This window comes from Pteropus vampyrus, unplaced genomic scaffold, assembly GCF_000151845.1.
Source record: "Pteropus vampyrus isolate Shadow unplaced genomic scaffold, Pvam_2.0 Scaffold15, whole genome shotgun sequence".
NCBI lineage: Eukaryota > Metazoa > Chordata > Mammalia > Chiroptera > Pteropodidae > Pteropus > Pteropus vampyrus.
The window spans coordinates 14,484,502-14,500,543 of NW_011888796.1; the positions used below are offsets into that span (position 1 = coordinate 14,484,502).

A 16,042-nucleotide genomic window follows, 5' to 3' on the forward strand; every position below is an offset into this window, starting at 1 on the left:
CATTAGTGAGTAGTTTGAATAGAGTAGTGGGCTTGAGGAGAGAATGGGAGTTAAGAAGTTAGAGAAAGGAAGTATAGACTACTTTCAAAATATGTCTGGTGGATAAGACAAAACTATTCTATGTCGTGCCTTTCATTCTTTTGCTGCATGTATGTTTAAAATCAGATTTCGTCAACTAATTCCCTGTGCAGCCCCAGTGGTCTCTTCAAAGATCTAAAGTGACTGAGAATTGGGGGTGATGATGTTTAATGGCAGGAAAGTGGGTTGTATGCAGTGGGCAGTGAGGAGGAGAGGGATTTCAGAGTATCACAGGAGATGAGGCTAGGGAAGTGGACTAGAGTTAGATTGTGAATGGCCTTTATCCCTGTGAAATTAGGATTTTATGCTAAAGGCAAGGAAATCTAGTACCATTTTTAAAAATGGTATGACACAGATTTGGTTTTAGGAACAAATTTTTGGAAATGGAGTTGGGAAGACCAATGGCAGGAAGACCAGTGGCAAGGAGGTCACATTGCAAGACTTGCGTATCATTATAAGAGATGGTGATTACTTAGTAATTGAAAGCATGAAGTAGAATGAAAAAAATGGATCACATTTAAAAAATATTTTTGAGTTAGATTCAGTGAGGTCAGGAGGGCAGGGTTCCTGTTTATTTTGTTCATTGCTGTATTTTACCAATATCTGGCACCAATTCTGGTGATCAGTAGATCAGAACAATTTCAGAATGAGTGAATAAATGAGTGATTATCTCATAGTGTGTTGTCAGAATTTCCTCTCATGCCTTTGTTTTACTTTTTGGAGCTTCCTTTTTGGGGTTATACCTTTTTTTTTTTCTTTTTCTGAACTCTAAGAAAGTAGTGTTCAGTCAGTTTTGAAGATATAATTAAGTAGTCCCAGTTTTTCTTCATTATTTTTAATTCTAAAAAGTGTGGTCACCTTTTTCTTATTGTTTTTGATTTACAACTAGTTCTTGACCGTTGGTTGACTTAAGTCCATAGTAGCAGTCTTTACTATTTTTTGCAAGGGGAAATTGTTGCTGTAACAATTTAAACATCTACGGGATACTTGGTTTTAACAAATGAATTTAATAGCAGTTATCGATGTAGTAAATATACATCAGAGAAGTATCACACTTTTAATCCATAGTGTGCCTCTACTATAGTATCATTTTATTGTTTCTCCTTTGAACTCTACCCAAATGCATACGATGATCCTTACTGTAGGATAAAGAACTACAATTTTGAATGCCTACTATTTGCCAGGTGTAGTAGTATGCATTTTATGTACATTACGCTTCGCTGAATTCTTTTATCTTTTATATATAAAGAATCTGACTTTTAAAAGAATAATCGTCTGTAATGAATGATAAGTAAATGGCTGAAAAATTTGGCTTGAATTGTTCTCAAAAGGTATGCTCTTTTTGGCTATTATATGTATATGTACATGTGTATCTCACACACACATATATAATAGTTATTCTATTAGGTTTATCTTATTTCCAGAAATATATATTTTCTCCCTTCAACTTTTTATATTTCTTTTACTTCGAATTTTTTTTCATATTTATTTGCCTGTAATACATACAACTCTCATATTTTAATAAATTGCAAGTACTTTTGAGGTGGTTTTATAAAAGTAAGGAAAATAAATTGATGCATTATTGATTTATTTCTCAGGTTTTGATGGACATGTTTGATCAGGATGACATAGGTTTGGTTTCTCTTTGTGAAGATGAACCTACTTCTTCAGGTGAATTAAACTACTATGATCTTGTCAGAACTGAAATTGCAGAAGAAAGACAGTATTTACGGGAACTAAATATGATCATAAAAGTTTTTCGAGAAGCCTTTCTTTCTGACAAAAAGCTGTTTAAACCTTCTGTAAGTACCTTTTTTGGGTTTGAAATTCTATCTACAGCAAAAGTCAAATAGCAGGTTAACACCATAAACAGTAACTTTATATGCAAAACAAAAATATTTTTTATGTAGGATTTGTGGGTTTTTAAAGTATGTGAATTGTAATACCAATGTAATAAGTATGGTGACGATGAAAATTAGACACAAAATGATAAATGGGGGGTTACACTGGAATGAAATCTTTTTCTGCTATGCAATATCTAAGATTTATAGTCATTCATTTGAAGATGATGAAAAAGATGTGTGGTCTGAAAAGACATGCTTTTTCTTGTCTTTTGCTGAGTACTTTAAGATAGTAGTTTATTAAAATTTTAACAGTGGAACTTTTTAGGAATAAAAGTTTGTGCAGAATGTCATATAAACAATGACAGAGCTGCTCTTTTAGAAGACTGGGTAGGAGTGGGGTGAATAGGATGGGGATCCAGGTAACTTTGGTCATCTTTTTCTTCTATAACTTCGAAAGTCAGCTCTAAAGAATCCAGCTAGACAAATACTCTTTAAAAAAAAGATTTTTACCTGTATACTAATAATGAAATATCAGGAAAAGAAATGAAGAAAATAATTCCATTTGCAATTTCAACAAAAAGGATAAAATACCTAGGAATAAACAACAAAGGAAGTGAAGGCCATATACACTGAAAACTACAAGACATTAAGAGAAATTGAATACACAAAGAAATAGTCCATGTTCACAAATTGGAAGAATCAACATAATTAAAAAGGCCAAATTATCTAAAGCAATATACAGATTTAATGCAATCCTCATCAAAATCCCAATGGCATTTTTCAAAGAAATAGAACAAAAAAATCAAATTTGTATGGAACATGAAAGACCCCAAATAGCCAAAGCAATCCTGAGAGTAAAAAAAAAAAGGAGGAAGGTATCACACTCCCTGAGTTGAAATTATACTATAAAGCTACAGTAACCAAAACAATATGGTAATGGCAGAAAAACACACACACAGATCAATGGAACAGAATTGAGAGCCCAGAAATAAACTCACACATATATGTGCAACTAATTTTCAACAAAAGGGCCAAAAACATATAATGAAGAAAGGAACGCCTTTTCAATAAATCATAGTGGGAAAATTGGAAAGCCACGTAAAAAAGAATGAAGCTATACTGCTGTTTGACACCATACACAAAAATTAACCCAACTTGGATTACTAAGACTTAAATATAAGACCTGAAACAATAAAATACATAGAAGAAGACATAGGTACTAAACTTATGGACCTTGGTTTTAGAGAGGCTTTTGTGAACTTGACCAAGGGAAATAAAAGCAAAAATAAGTGAATGGGACTACATAAAACTAAAAAGCTTCTGCACAGCAAAAGAAACATAAAACAAAAAGGCAAATGATTGAGAGAGAGAAGATATTTACAAATGATGCCTCTTTGATAAGGAGATAATATCCAAAATATATACAAAATTCATACAACTCAACAACAAAAAAACAATCCAGTTAAAAAATGAGCAGAGGACCTCAAGAGACATTTTTCCCAGGAAATCATACAAATGAAATGGCCAACAGATATATGAAAAGACGTTCAACTTCACTAGCTATAAGGGAAATGCAAATCAAAACCACAATGAGATGCCACACCTCACACTAGAATGACTATTATTAATAAGACTAGAAATAACAAGTGTTGGAGAAGATGTGGAGAAAAAGAAACATTCATACACTGGTGGTGGGAATGTAAATTGGTACAGCCACTATGGAAAACAGTATAGAGATTACTCAGAAATTTAATAGAGCTACCATATGACACAGCAATCCCTCTTCTAGGTATGTACCTGAAAAATTCGAAACATTTTTTGGTAAACATATATGTACCCCTATGTTCATTGTAGCATTGGTCATGGTAGCAAGACATGGAAATGACCTAAGTGTCCTTCAGTAGATGCTTGAATAAAGAAGATGTGGTACATATATGTAATGAAATATTACTCAGCCATGAAAAGAATCTTACTCTTTACTACAACATGGATGGACCTAGAGGGTATTATGCTGAGTGAAATAAGTCAGACAGAGAAAGACAAATACTGTATGATTTCGCTTATGTGTGGAATCTAAAAAACAATTGAAACAAACTCATAGATACAAAGAACAAATCGATGATCGCCAAATGGGAGGAGTGTTGGGGGTTGGGTGAAAAAGGTAAAAGAGATTAAGAAATACACATTGCCAGTTATAAAAATAGCCATGGGGATGTAAAATAAAGCATAAAGAATAGAGTCAATAATAATGTAATAACTGTAGTGTCAGATGGGCACTAGACTTACTGGTGTATGTACATCGTAAGGTGTATAAACGTCTAATCACTATGTTGTACACATGAAACTAATGTATGTCAACTGTAATTAGAAGATAAAATCTAGAATCTATATTTTCCAATAAATTTACTGTGTATAATCCAAAAAGTTTTTTATTTCTCTTCCTTATTTGTGATCAACTTTTGCTATGTCTTGGAATATATTAGTATGTGATTCAGTGAAAATACACCCTTAACACTTATATTACTTATATTTAGTAACTTAAACAAAATTCTCAACCTTATGTCTTAATCTTTTTTTTTCTTTTATCAGGACATTGAAAAGATTTTCAGTAATATTTCAGATATACATGAGTTGACTATAAAACTTTTAGGTTTGATTGAAGACACAGTTGAAATGACTGATGAAAGCAGTCCTCATCCTTTAGCTGGCAGCTGTTTTGAAGATTTGGCAGAAGTAAGTCTACAAAACTCCTTTATATTCTTATGTAAGTCTTAAATGATGTATAAGAAATTTAGTAAGATACACTGAAAATTAGAAGACACTGCTGGCTACTGTAAAAGATACGTATAATTTAACCAATAGCAAACTATAATTACAATGTATTTATACTGACATTTTATAGTGTATTTATGATAATACTAATAGTGAAAGTTGATAGAATAGTAAGTTCTAAGGTTTTTTTTAATGGGAGTGCATTTAAGATGAAAAATTTTATTGACCGTAGCTGTTTAGCTTTTGTGGGTTTTAGTTTGAATTTCCAAAAATTGAAAAAGAAGTTTATATTTTAATATCATTTCCAAAGTGAAAATCATTTTGTTGTTTTGAGTGATTGTAAAAGTAGTATGGATCATTTAAAAGATACATACAAAAAGAGGCAAATATAAATAAAATGAAAATTAATCCATTTTGTAACACCCATAAATCATTTAAAATTATCTTTTTAAATTATTCTTACAATTATTTTCTATACATACAAACAAACCTATTTTACTTACAAAATAGGATCTTAGTCTTTTATTACCTGCTTTTCAGTGAGTGTATCACAAACACTTCCCATGTTAATGAATATACTTCAATACAATTTTTAAAGTCCAAATAGTACCATGTTATTATGGAGGCATCATAACATATTATAACTGTCTACTATCGTTAAGCATGTAGACTGTTTCCATTTCGGTCATTGTAAATAATAGTGCAAACATATTCATACTATGCCTTCATAGCCTAATAATTATTTTAGGATATATTCCTAGAAGAGGAATTATTACTAAAGACTAGGTATGTTTTTAGAACTTTGAAACATTTTGCCAAATTTGCTTTCAAATAAGTTCTAGTATATGCAGGCCTTACTTTTTTCTACACTTTCACTAACTTTGGGTATTATCCCATTAATTTTTGCCAGTCTGCTGGTTAAAAAAAAAACAAACCAGCATCTCATTGTTTTTTTACTTTTGCTGTTTTTTTAAACTAATGATGTTGAACATCTCGTCATACTCATTGACCATTTTTATTTCTTTTGGAAAACAGGGTTTTAAAAGTGCTTTCTGTAGATTTCATGTAAATTTCCTAATTTTTATAATCTTGGCTTATATCTTTCTGAGAATATAGATCACTTTTATTACATCTGTTTTGTACACAATGAAACTGATAGTGTAGAAATACTTAGTTACTGATGCCTAACCAAAATATTCAGTTTTGCTTCTTTTTAGAAAGTTTTTATATAGTGATATCTTGGCATATTAATTTGTTGTTTGATTGTCTGCTATACTCTTAAAGATATCATGGTTCAAAAACAGTATATTTTCTAATTTTTATCTTTTATTGTAAAATATATATAACGAAATTTGCCATTTTAATCGTTTTTATATGTACAATTCAGTAGCATTAATTAAATCCACAATATTATACAACCATTACCACTATCTATTTCTAAAACTTTTCATCACCCCAAACAGAAACTCTACTTATAAAGCAACAACTTCCTATTTTTCCCTCCCATCAACCCTGGGTTACCTCTAATCTACTTTTGTCTCCACATATTTGCCGATTCTAGATATTTGATACAAATAGAATCATACAATAATTGTTCTTTTGTGTCTGCTTATTTTACTTAGCATAATGTTTTCAAGGTCTATCCATGTCATAGCATCTGTCAGAACTCCATCCCTTTCTATGGCTGAAAAATATTCCATTGTATTTAGATATCCCATTTTGTTTATCCAGTTATTTGTTGATAGACACTTGTATTTTTTTCTACCGTTTGGCTATTGTGAATAATAGCAGCGAACATTGGCATACAAGTACCTGAGCCCTTGTTTTCAGTTCTTTTGAGTATATACCTAGGAGTGGAATTGCTGGGTCATACGGTAATTCTTTATTTAGCTTTTCGAAGAACTGCCAGTTTCCACAGGGGCTAGCTACACCGGTTCACATTTCCATGAGCAATGGACAAGGGTTCCAGTTCCTCTGCATCCTCACCAATACTTGTTATGTCTGAAAAACATACTGGGTCTTTAAAATACAAAAATGAAACAGACTTCTTAGTTCTAACTAAACATTAGGGATATTGATTATTATCAAATAATTGGAATTTAAATATAAACATTGGACAAATTATGGGCAGTTGCTGCTTTGTTATTTTGCTATACCTTGGTCTTTGCTTTCTTTTTCTTTTGAAAAGCAATGAGTGGAAAAATAGCTGTATCACTTTTTGTTTCCTTTGAAAGTATCCTAAGTGTAAACTTATTTTACCTTAGTTAAGCCTAACGGAAATTTCAAGTCCCAGCCTTCTTTTACTAATAAATATACTTTTCGTTTCTTGGGGATAAATTTACATAAGCATTTTAATAGTTTGATACTTGTTACCACAAAGTCAGTGACCTATTTTAAGACCGGTAACTTCTTGTCATCTATAGCTCACGGTCAATAGTTATATTTTAAAAATTTTGGCAGTTACAGCTATAGTTATTGTTTGTTTCTACAAAGTGAGAGCAGAAAGTTCTGAAACCTAGTTGAGAACTTGAATAAAAATTTGCTGTTAAGTAATCTGTGCCATATTGGTAGAAAAAATGTTCTTTGAAACCTAACACATTTTTCTTTCTTAAAAATACAGGAGCAAGCATTTGATCCTTATGAAACATTATCACAGGACATTCTTTCACCTAAATTCAGTGAACATTTCAGTAAGTTGATGGCCAGACCTGCAGTGGCTCTTCACTTTCAGGTAAACTTAAATGTATGTTATTTATTTATTTTTTTTAATAAAGCAAGTAAAAAATATTTCACCATCTTATTCTTCAAATATTTGTAATTCTAGAATCTTTCATAAAGCAACTGAGGATCTATTTTACCAGTCCTTCAAAATCTGTTAATTCTAAGCCTATTTTAGATTGAAAAACTAATCTGTCCTTAGTATGGAAATCTTTTTTAGAATACCATCACAAATACTGATTGACCAGAAAAATTTGGCACATTCTAGATCTGGGAAATAGAAATGAATATGGAGAGCTATTTCAGGTTCTTATTCCCAACCACATAGAAGTGAAATCAAAAAGAGTGGAGAATATGCTCATGTTTGTTCATACTGATTTCTCTATCAGGCCCATAATTTAAAGGAGATAAGTATGTTAATTAGAAGTATACAAGTTAATTGGTTCAGTTAGATAAAATGAGAATAAGTGGAGAGAGACAAATGAAATTTACATTTTTACTTTTTCAACACTAAATGAAGGTTACATTGGCATTGATGATCCTTCACTACTTGTTGCTACAGATGTTGAATTTAGACAGGCTCTTCTCTCTTAGCATATGAATATGGTCGAATCTTTATTGTCTTAAACAAATAAACCTTTCATTACTTCTCTTTTTTGTTTTTTTCTCTTTGTAGCCATTTGTCTTCATAGTACTTTTTACCATTCTTCATTACTGCTACCATCTGTGCCCTAATCAGGATGTAACACTAAAAACTGCCCTGACAATGAATTTATCAACCAAATCCAGTGGATATTTTGATTTCACTTTTATGTTTGTAGTATTTGTTAGTCTCCCGTCCTTTTGGCTCCCATGATACTTTCTTTAATTTTCATCTTCTCTGACTTTCTTCTTGTCAGTCTCCTTAACTGCAGGTATTATCCAACTTCTATTATTAGCCCTTGATTTTCTGTCCCTCTCATACTCTCCTTGAGTGACTTTATTCACACCCTTTGCTTTAGCTACTGCCTATATGCCAGTGACTTCCTATTTGTATTTTAAAACCATAACTCTTGAGCATCAGTCGTGTACTTTCATGTAACCAGCTGCCTTTTGAAATAATTCACTTAGCTGTCCCATGGGCACTTCAAATATAAATACTCAAAACTGAACTTACCATCTTTTCCATGCCTTCTTTATTGTGAATTCCGATTATTATCTTCTTCTCCTCAAAAACTTGTCAACTTAGAATAAAAATTATACTTAATTCTCAAAATTTACTTCAATGAAGGAAAAGTTTTTAAGCTGAATCTTATATATAAATATAAACGATAAAATAAACATGTTAAATCATATAATCAGCCTATAAGATCTTTGCATATTTATTGAATTTAATTTATTTTATTATTAATTCTTACTGTGGGATTTGAATGTTTAGGGTCTAATTATTTAAGCTACTGTCCCAGATAGTCAGTGAAATTCAGAGTTAGATGAAATCCCTTTTCAGACCAAACTCATTTGTACTGTATTAACTTTTAAAAGCTATAGAAGTGCCCGATCTCGTCTGATCTCGGAAGCTAAGCAGGGTCGGGCCTGGTTAGTACTTGGAAGGGAGACCACCTAGGAAGACCAGGTGCTGTAGGCATAAAAAATTTGTAAAAAAGGGCTTGTAAGCTGACAGGTCCTTGTAATCTGTGAGATCAACCAAAGGTTGCCTCGCCTAAAATAAATAATAATAATAAATAAAAGCTGTAGAAGTAATGCTTTATTTAAAAAATAATAAAACTTCTTTAGAAGTTGTTAAGCACACTTTAATAATAAGAGTTTTGGCCCAAATAATAGTTGTCAAGTCTGTTGAACAGATTATAATTGAACTTCAGTATACAATATGAGAATTATGGAAGTGTTTACCTATGATGATATATATATTTTTTCCTTTTTTTTTTTTTCAACACCCACAACACCTGGTCTTCCTAGGTGGTCTCCCATCCAAAGTACTAACCGGGTCCGACCCTGGTTAGCTTCCAAGATGAGACAATCAGGGTGGCTTGGCCATAGACCTATGAGGATATATTTTAAAAGCAGCATATCAGATTCTTTCTTCATATTATATGTTGCTGTTGTCTGTATTTATCTGATGAGGAATACTAGTTTAAATAAGTCAACCTTAATGACTTAAAATCAACACGAGTGACTTTTAAATCCCTGATAAATTTTAGAAAATCATTTATTCTACAGACTATTAGTTTTTGGACTAGGATATATGTAACCCTAGCTATTCACCAAGATCTTGCAGGTGAAATAAGGGCACAGATAACTTTTGGGAATCAGTTTCTATTTTTGCCAGACACCTTGTTTGTATTTTTGCATTATCTTTTCCAATTTCTTTTATACATTATCTATGGCCATATTAAATTTCCCATTATGCGTTGAGTGTAAAACTTTCAGGGCACCAGTCAGGAGAAAAACAAATGTATTGCTCCTGAAATAGAGTTCTGAATGGGGTTCCTGGACCCAGTTTCAAGGGGTGGCTCTCCCCCAACTCCGACAAACAATTCTCAAACACCAGCAAGAATTCAACTCAATTCTGATACTGTCTATCTGGAAATAGTATCAAATTCCATAATTAAGGGTTTAATTCTACCATACTGTGCTTCTAAGCTACCACCTTCAACCTGACCCCCCCACCTCGTTCACTTGCCTGTGTAAGTGAACACACACACATACACACTTTTCAGACCTGCAAACCCAGGCTCTTACCTTATCTGACCAACTGGCTATTGATTGGAGGTTCTAACGACTCCCTCCTTAGAATGGCTCACAGAACTCAGAGAAACATTTTACTTGTTAGATTAGCGGTTTATTATAAAAGGATATTAAAGGAGATGAATCAGCAGCCAGATGAAAAGATATATAGGGTGAGGTCCCTAACTGAAGAGCTGATGTCCATACGGAGCTTGGGGCTCCAGCTTGGTGGCACATGGAAGTATTCTGGTTTCCTAATGTAGAAGCTCTCTGAAAATATCAATGAGCTGTCCTGGTTTTTATGGAGGCTTCATTATGTAGTCATGATTGACTAAGTCATTGGCCACTGGCAGCTGAACTCAGTCTCCAGCCCCTTTATCCTACCCAAAGGTCAAGCAGTGGGACTGATTATTCCAAACCTCTAAACACAGGGTTGGTTCTCCTGGCAACTAGCCCTTACCCTGTGTAAAGTCCAAAAGTCATCTCATAACTAAAGATAACTTTATAACTCGAAACTTAGGAAATTCCAAGGGTTTGGGGGAAGCTGTTGCTTATTTGGGGGAGCCAGGAACTGTGGGTGAAGACCAAATACCTTATAAATTTCAATGTGGCAAGTTCATTGAAAGCAAAGCAGAAGAGTTCTGAGAGAACTATTGATTGTTAACTCTTGGTAGTTGAAATGGTGTATCATATCTACCTATGTCTTGTAATAGCTATCTAACCAAGAATTTAGAAGTGAGATGATTGTAACAAGGGTGAATGTTAACTTTTTTAAAAAGTACTTTATCATTCATTGGACACTGGAATAAAGGAGAGGGAGATTTGTAAAGTTAAAGTTCTCATACCTGGATGCGCTATGTAGATTCTTCCAGATGCTTTCTGTACTTCAGACTGTGTGACATTAACATGTATTTGAATTTAAGACTGAAGTCAGACTTTTTGCAGAAATTAAGTCTGATCTGACTGTTTATTTTGACAGTAAAAGTTGGCTTTGTCAATTAAGTTTTATGACAGACATTTTTCATAAACGAGCAAAATCTGAAACTTATTTAATCATTGTTTGAAATATATTTAAATCATATCTATAATATACATGTAACATCCCCAAAAATATATCCTTTGTAACTACTTAAACTGAAAACATTTCAAGTGGTGACATAAAAATGTACGAGAAGGTACATAGCTTTTCAAAATTCCTTTAGCGTATGTGGAACCCAAAACTTTTGAAGAAAAGCTGAGAGGATTATTGTGAAAGTTATTTTAGCCATATAAGAGATGAAGAAATGTGTATATTTACCTAATGATTTAAAGGAGTAAAAGGAGAAAAAATTTGATTGATAGCACTTTGATTCTAATATAGAACATGTTTTCCATTATAGTTTTCATAAGTCTATATCTTGTATTTTTAAAAGCTATTTCTGTTAGGCACTGCTGTTATATATCCTTGATATCAGAAATATATTTGATCTTCTTGCTTTGCAGTCCATTGCTGATGGTTTTAAAGAAGCAGTTCGTTATGTCCTTCCACGCCTTATGCTGGTGCCAGTGTATCACTGTTGGCACTATTTTGAATTATTGAAGGTAAGGTAAATGGTTACTTGGATTTATGAGGCTTAAAAGCTAATTTTTGATATGATCATGTTACTTTCTATTCATAAAAATAAAGGACTTAAATGCCTACCTTCTTTCCATGGACTACGAAGAAAAGCCTATCTTTCTTACTTATCTTCATATCATTTCTAGGTGGTATATAGAGACAGGAAAATGCATCTTTATCTGTCATTTCATAATATGCAATCTCAAAGTACTAACATTATAAAAAGGTTCACTTGTTAAAATTAATTTTTGGAGGCACCCAGCAACAATGGTTTGACTCAAGTAAGCAGTAACTTAAGTAAGTAAGTATATTTTGTAGGAATCTAGGCATGGTATTCATATGATGATTTCTAATAAACACTTACCTTAGTAATTCTTTTTTATGGAGTCTAATTACCCATAGTATAAACTTTATTATGATATATTACATACCTAGAGAAAAATATGAAATAAAACAATAAAAACATTAATGAATATAATGTGTAAACACACCAGTGGTAAACAACTACCCTGACTTTATAGGCAATTGCTTCCTTGCCTGTCTTTCCAGTTTGACCACTTATGTATATATCATTAATATACAGAGCCTGTTTCTAAACTTTATATAAATTAGATTAAATTGTATATATTATTTTCTGTTGTATCTTCTCTCAAAGTTATATTTGTAAGATTCATTGATGTTGTATGTTGCTCTAGTTTAATTTTCTTCCTGTTTGAATAAACCATAATTTTATTCTTTTCTGGTTGTTGAACACTTTTGGTATTACTGATAACACTTGCTATGGACATTCTTGTACAGCTCTCTTTGTACACATGTGCATGCATTTCATTTCTCTGGAATATATATTCAGGAATGGAATTGCTTGGTCATAGGGAATGCATATTTTCAAACTTAATAGATGATACCAAACAGTTTTCCAAAGTAGGTTATATGGTTTACCCTCCTACCAGAATGCATGATATGTTGCTCTTTATGCATATTTTCATAACTTTAAAATTTTTGTCATCTCATATATTTGTAATTGTCTCTGATGGTTTTAATCTATATTTCTTGATTATTAATGAGCTTGGGTATAGTATGTTTATTAGCCTTTGGGATAACCTTTTGTGGAATTATTTAAGTCTTTTGCCATTCTAATTCCCTTCTGTGACTTGTCTTTGCATTCCACATTTCTATTTGTTCTTATTGCTGTGCATTAACTAAACCCGAGTATATTCCATATTTACTCTAAGGCTAATAGTTTCACTGATGAGACATGGGTAATTTTAATCTACCTTAATTTAGTTTAAAGCTTCACAAGAAGACATATTGTTAATAACTTTTATTATTGAGAAAGATAAGCCAGTATTTCACATGTAAAACAATTGAGTTTTTAGGTAATAATTTTTTACCGTTTACTTTGAAAAACATAGAAAAAAGTTCAAAAGTAGTATAGTGAGCTCTTTTCACCTAGATTTACTAATTGTTAACAGGTGACATTTGCCTTGTCATTGTCTTTGTGTTCCTGTCTGTGTGTATGTGTATAAATGTATTCATAACATCAGGCTTAATGTCTATTGAAAGAAATGTTTTGACTCTTGAAAAAGACTATGAAGAATATTTTACGACTTTATATTTACTCTTTAGTATTGACAGACACATCACTTAAAGACATCTGAAGGATAGTGCATTTTTTTAAAAAGCACATAATGAAAAGTGATAAGTTTTAATGAGTTGAATTTCCCACCAAATTATTAAAATTCTATTTTTATGAAAATCTAGAGAGAAGTTTACCATTACCAAAAAAGAATTGATTACACATATTATTTCACATCTAAACTGAACTCCTAGTATAATGAATTATGGACAAGTTCATAATTTATTAAAATTTCTCTTGCTGTAGGCACACAGATGTCTATAGTAGATACAGCATTTTATAGGAACTCAAGAGAAGCATAGTAAGTATTTCAATGAAGTCTTATAGAGTTAAGAAAAAATTTACATGAATTGTAAAGTCTTGGACAGGATATACTTATAGACAACCGATTATCAGGTAAGCAAGAAATATATTCTTCAGTCAAGTTCATAAGATACTATGTATTAATGAGAGATTATTTCCACTTTATTACTTAGTTTAACCATATGTTACAAAAGCATTTATTCTTTTTGACTTCTTTTCCAAAAGCATACTTCATTTTATTTCTTAAACTATAATTTGTTTTTAACATAGAGGGGATCCCCTTCAACTCATGGTCACCAGACTGAGGCATAGACCAGTACTTTGCATACTTGTATCTGGTGTTTTTGTAGGGACGCATGTAGTAGTGTGGCAGAAAGCATGGACCCTGGAGTCAGAGTTCCTGGGTTTGAATCAGACTTCTGCTCATTTTGGATGGATTATTTAACCTCTCTGTGCCTCGATTTCTACATCTATATCATGTGTATAATTATAGTACCAATCTTACAGAGTTGTAACAAAGATCGAATAAGCTAATGCATAAAAGTGCATGCACAGATTAAGAGTTCAAAAAATATTCATTGTTATTTGTCTAAACACTTGACAAAATTATAAGTGTTTATACAAGTCACTCATTCTAATTACCTTATTGGATACCTGCCATTTGCAGGTACTATACTAAAAATGAATAAAACATATCCCCATGTTTAAGTAGTTCATAGTTTAGTAAAGAAGATGAATATCAAATTATTACAGTATAAGTGCCTAATATAAGCAGTACTGTGGGCTCATTGAGGCAGAAGTAACTGTCTAGGGAAGCTACAAAGAATTCATATGGGCATTGAGTAAATAGGAGATTAGCCTACTATTCTGGTGTGTTATTTTGGGAGCCATGATAGACAAATACTGAGGAACTTTGTGGATTCAAAGACAGTAGAACTAAGAGCTAAGTGCAACTCTGACTAGATTTTTATATTGGGGCGGGTGGGGAATTACCCTAAAGGACATCATTGGGGTTGTGACAAAATTGGATATGCACTGTAAATTAGATAATAGAACTTTACCAATGTTAAATATCCAGAACTTGATCACTATATTGTAAAAGAATATCTTTGTTCTAAGACATACCGCTGAAATATTAAAGGAGAGTAAAGAGGGATGATACTATTTGAGAGTAATTGGTGATACACTGGAGTTTTCCTCATATTCCAAAAACAATCTCAGAAGCATTCAGCAGTGATTCCTTTTTCTCAACAAGAAAAGTTAGTATCACAAACTACTCTCAAATAGTTAAGAGAAAAAAATGGTGCACATGCACTTACACACAGAATGATGAAGCATAGATGGCAAAATGTTAAAAATTGATTATTCAATATCAGGATGTTACTGAAAATATTTGGTGGGGGGTGGGAAGTAGCTTCATTGGGAGGAGGCATCTCAATTGTATTATAGAGGCTAAATTCACCAGGTGTATAAAGAGGGGCAGAGGAAGGTATGTAGAAAGCCATAGGGGTGTGAAGGAGCATGACTTATCTGCAGGTAGTTCAGTGTGGTAATTTCTAAGTGTAAGATGTTTAGAATACATTTTTTTCAGATGTCTGTATCTTTCAAATATATTCTTTCAAAATGTCTTAATGGATACTCATTAATCTGATATTTATTCTCACTGTTGAAAATTGAGCAATGTTTAGCAAATTATTGGACTAAAGTTATACCAAACAGAGCCATTTTTTATATATCATCAGAAAATCCTGTTTTAAATAGCCCGAAGTTTTATTTCTCTTTGATGGCCTGTAATTATTACATGGATATTAAAAATGACATGGCCATTTTTGTGGAAGAGTTTGAGCAGCCTGAAGACCAAATAGATAATAGAAATTCAGTATCTCCATACATTTAAATTGAAAAGCAGTTATTTTCATAGAATCTCATAATTAGTGATAGTTTGGAAATTTGAACCAACAAAAACAATAAGAATTAAAAACCGATAATTAAGTATTTTATATCATCAATACCCATATTTACTAAGGAAATATTTTAGAATGGAGCTGAGAAGAATCTTTTTAAAGAAATCTTTGCAGTACCATAGTAAGTGATTTGGTAGTAATTTTCTCCTTTAGAAGACATAATAATCAAGTATTGATCCTTTTTTTAAACTTCTGTGGTATTTTGTATTGCTCATCTTTTTCATCCTCTCAATTTTTTATTTCTTAATCTAGAGAGTAAGGTTTTACTTCTAATGATAGTAACTTAAATTGTTTGGAAGTATCTTGAAAAATATCAGATGGCTCTGTGCTCCATATAGAGAATAATTCCTAGGACATAGAAATGAGAGGTAACGGACATAATACTCGAACAATATCCATTTAGTTC

At 32.1% G+C, this 16,042-nt stretch overlaps 1 protein-coding gene across 1 annotated transcript in view; it reads left to right on the top strand.

The window, feature by feature from the left end:
• The window catches only part of SOS2 (SOS Ras/Rho guanine nucleotide exchange factor 2), a 73,381-nt gene that overhangs the window by 23,148 nt on the left and 34,191 nt on the right, over nucleotides 1-16,042 (top strand). Inside the window, exons 5-8 of the mRNA XM_011385723.2 lie at nucleotides 1,677-1,880; nucleotides 4,512-4,655; nucleotides 7,315-7,425; nucleotides 11,619-11,717. Coding sequence (XP_011384025.1) covers nucleotides 1,677-1,880; nucleotides 4,512-4,655; nucleotides 7,315-7,425; nucleotides 11,619-11,717 — 558 coding nt within the window. The remainder of the gene's footprint in view (nucleotides 1-1,676; nucleotides 1,881-4,511; nucleotides 4,656-7,314; nucleotides 7,426-11,618; nucleotides 11,718-16,042) is intronic.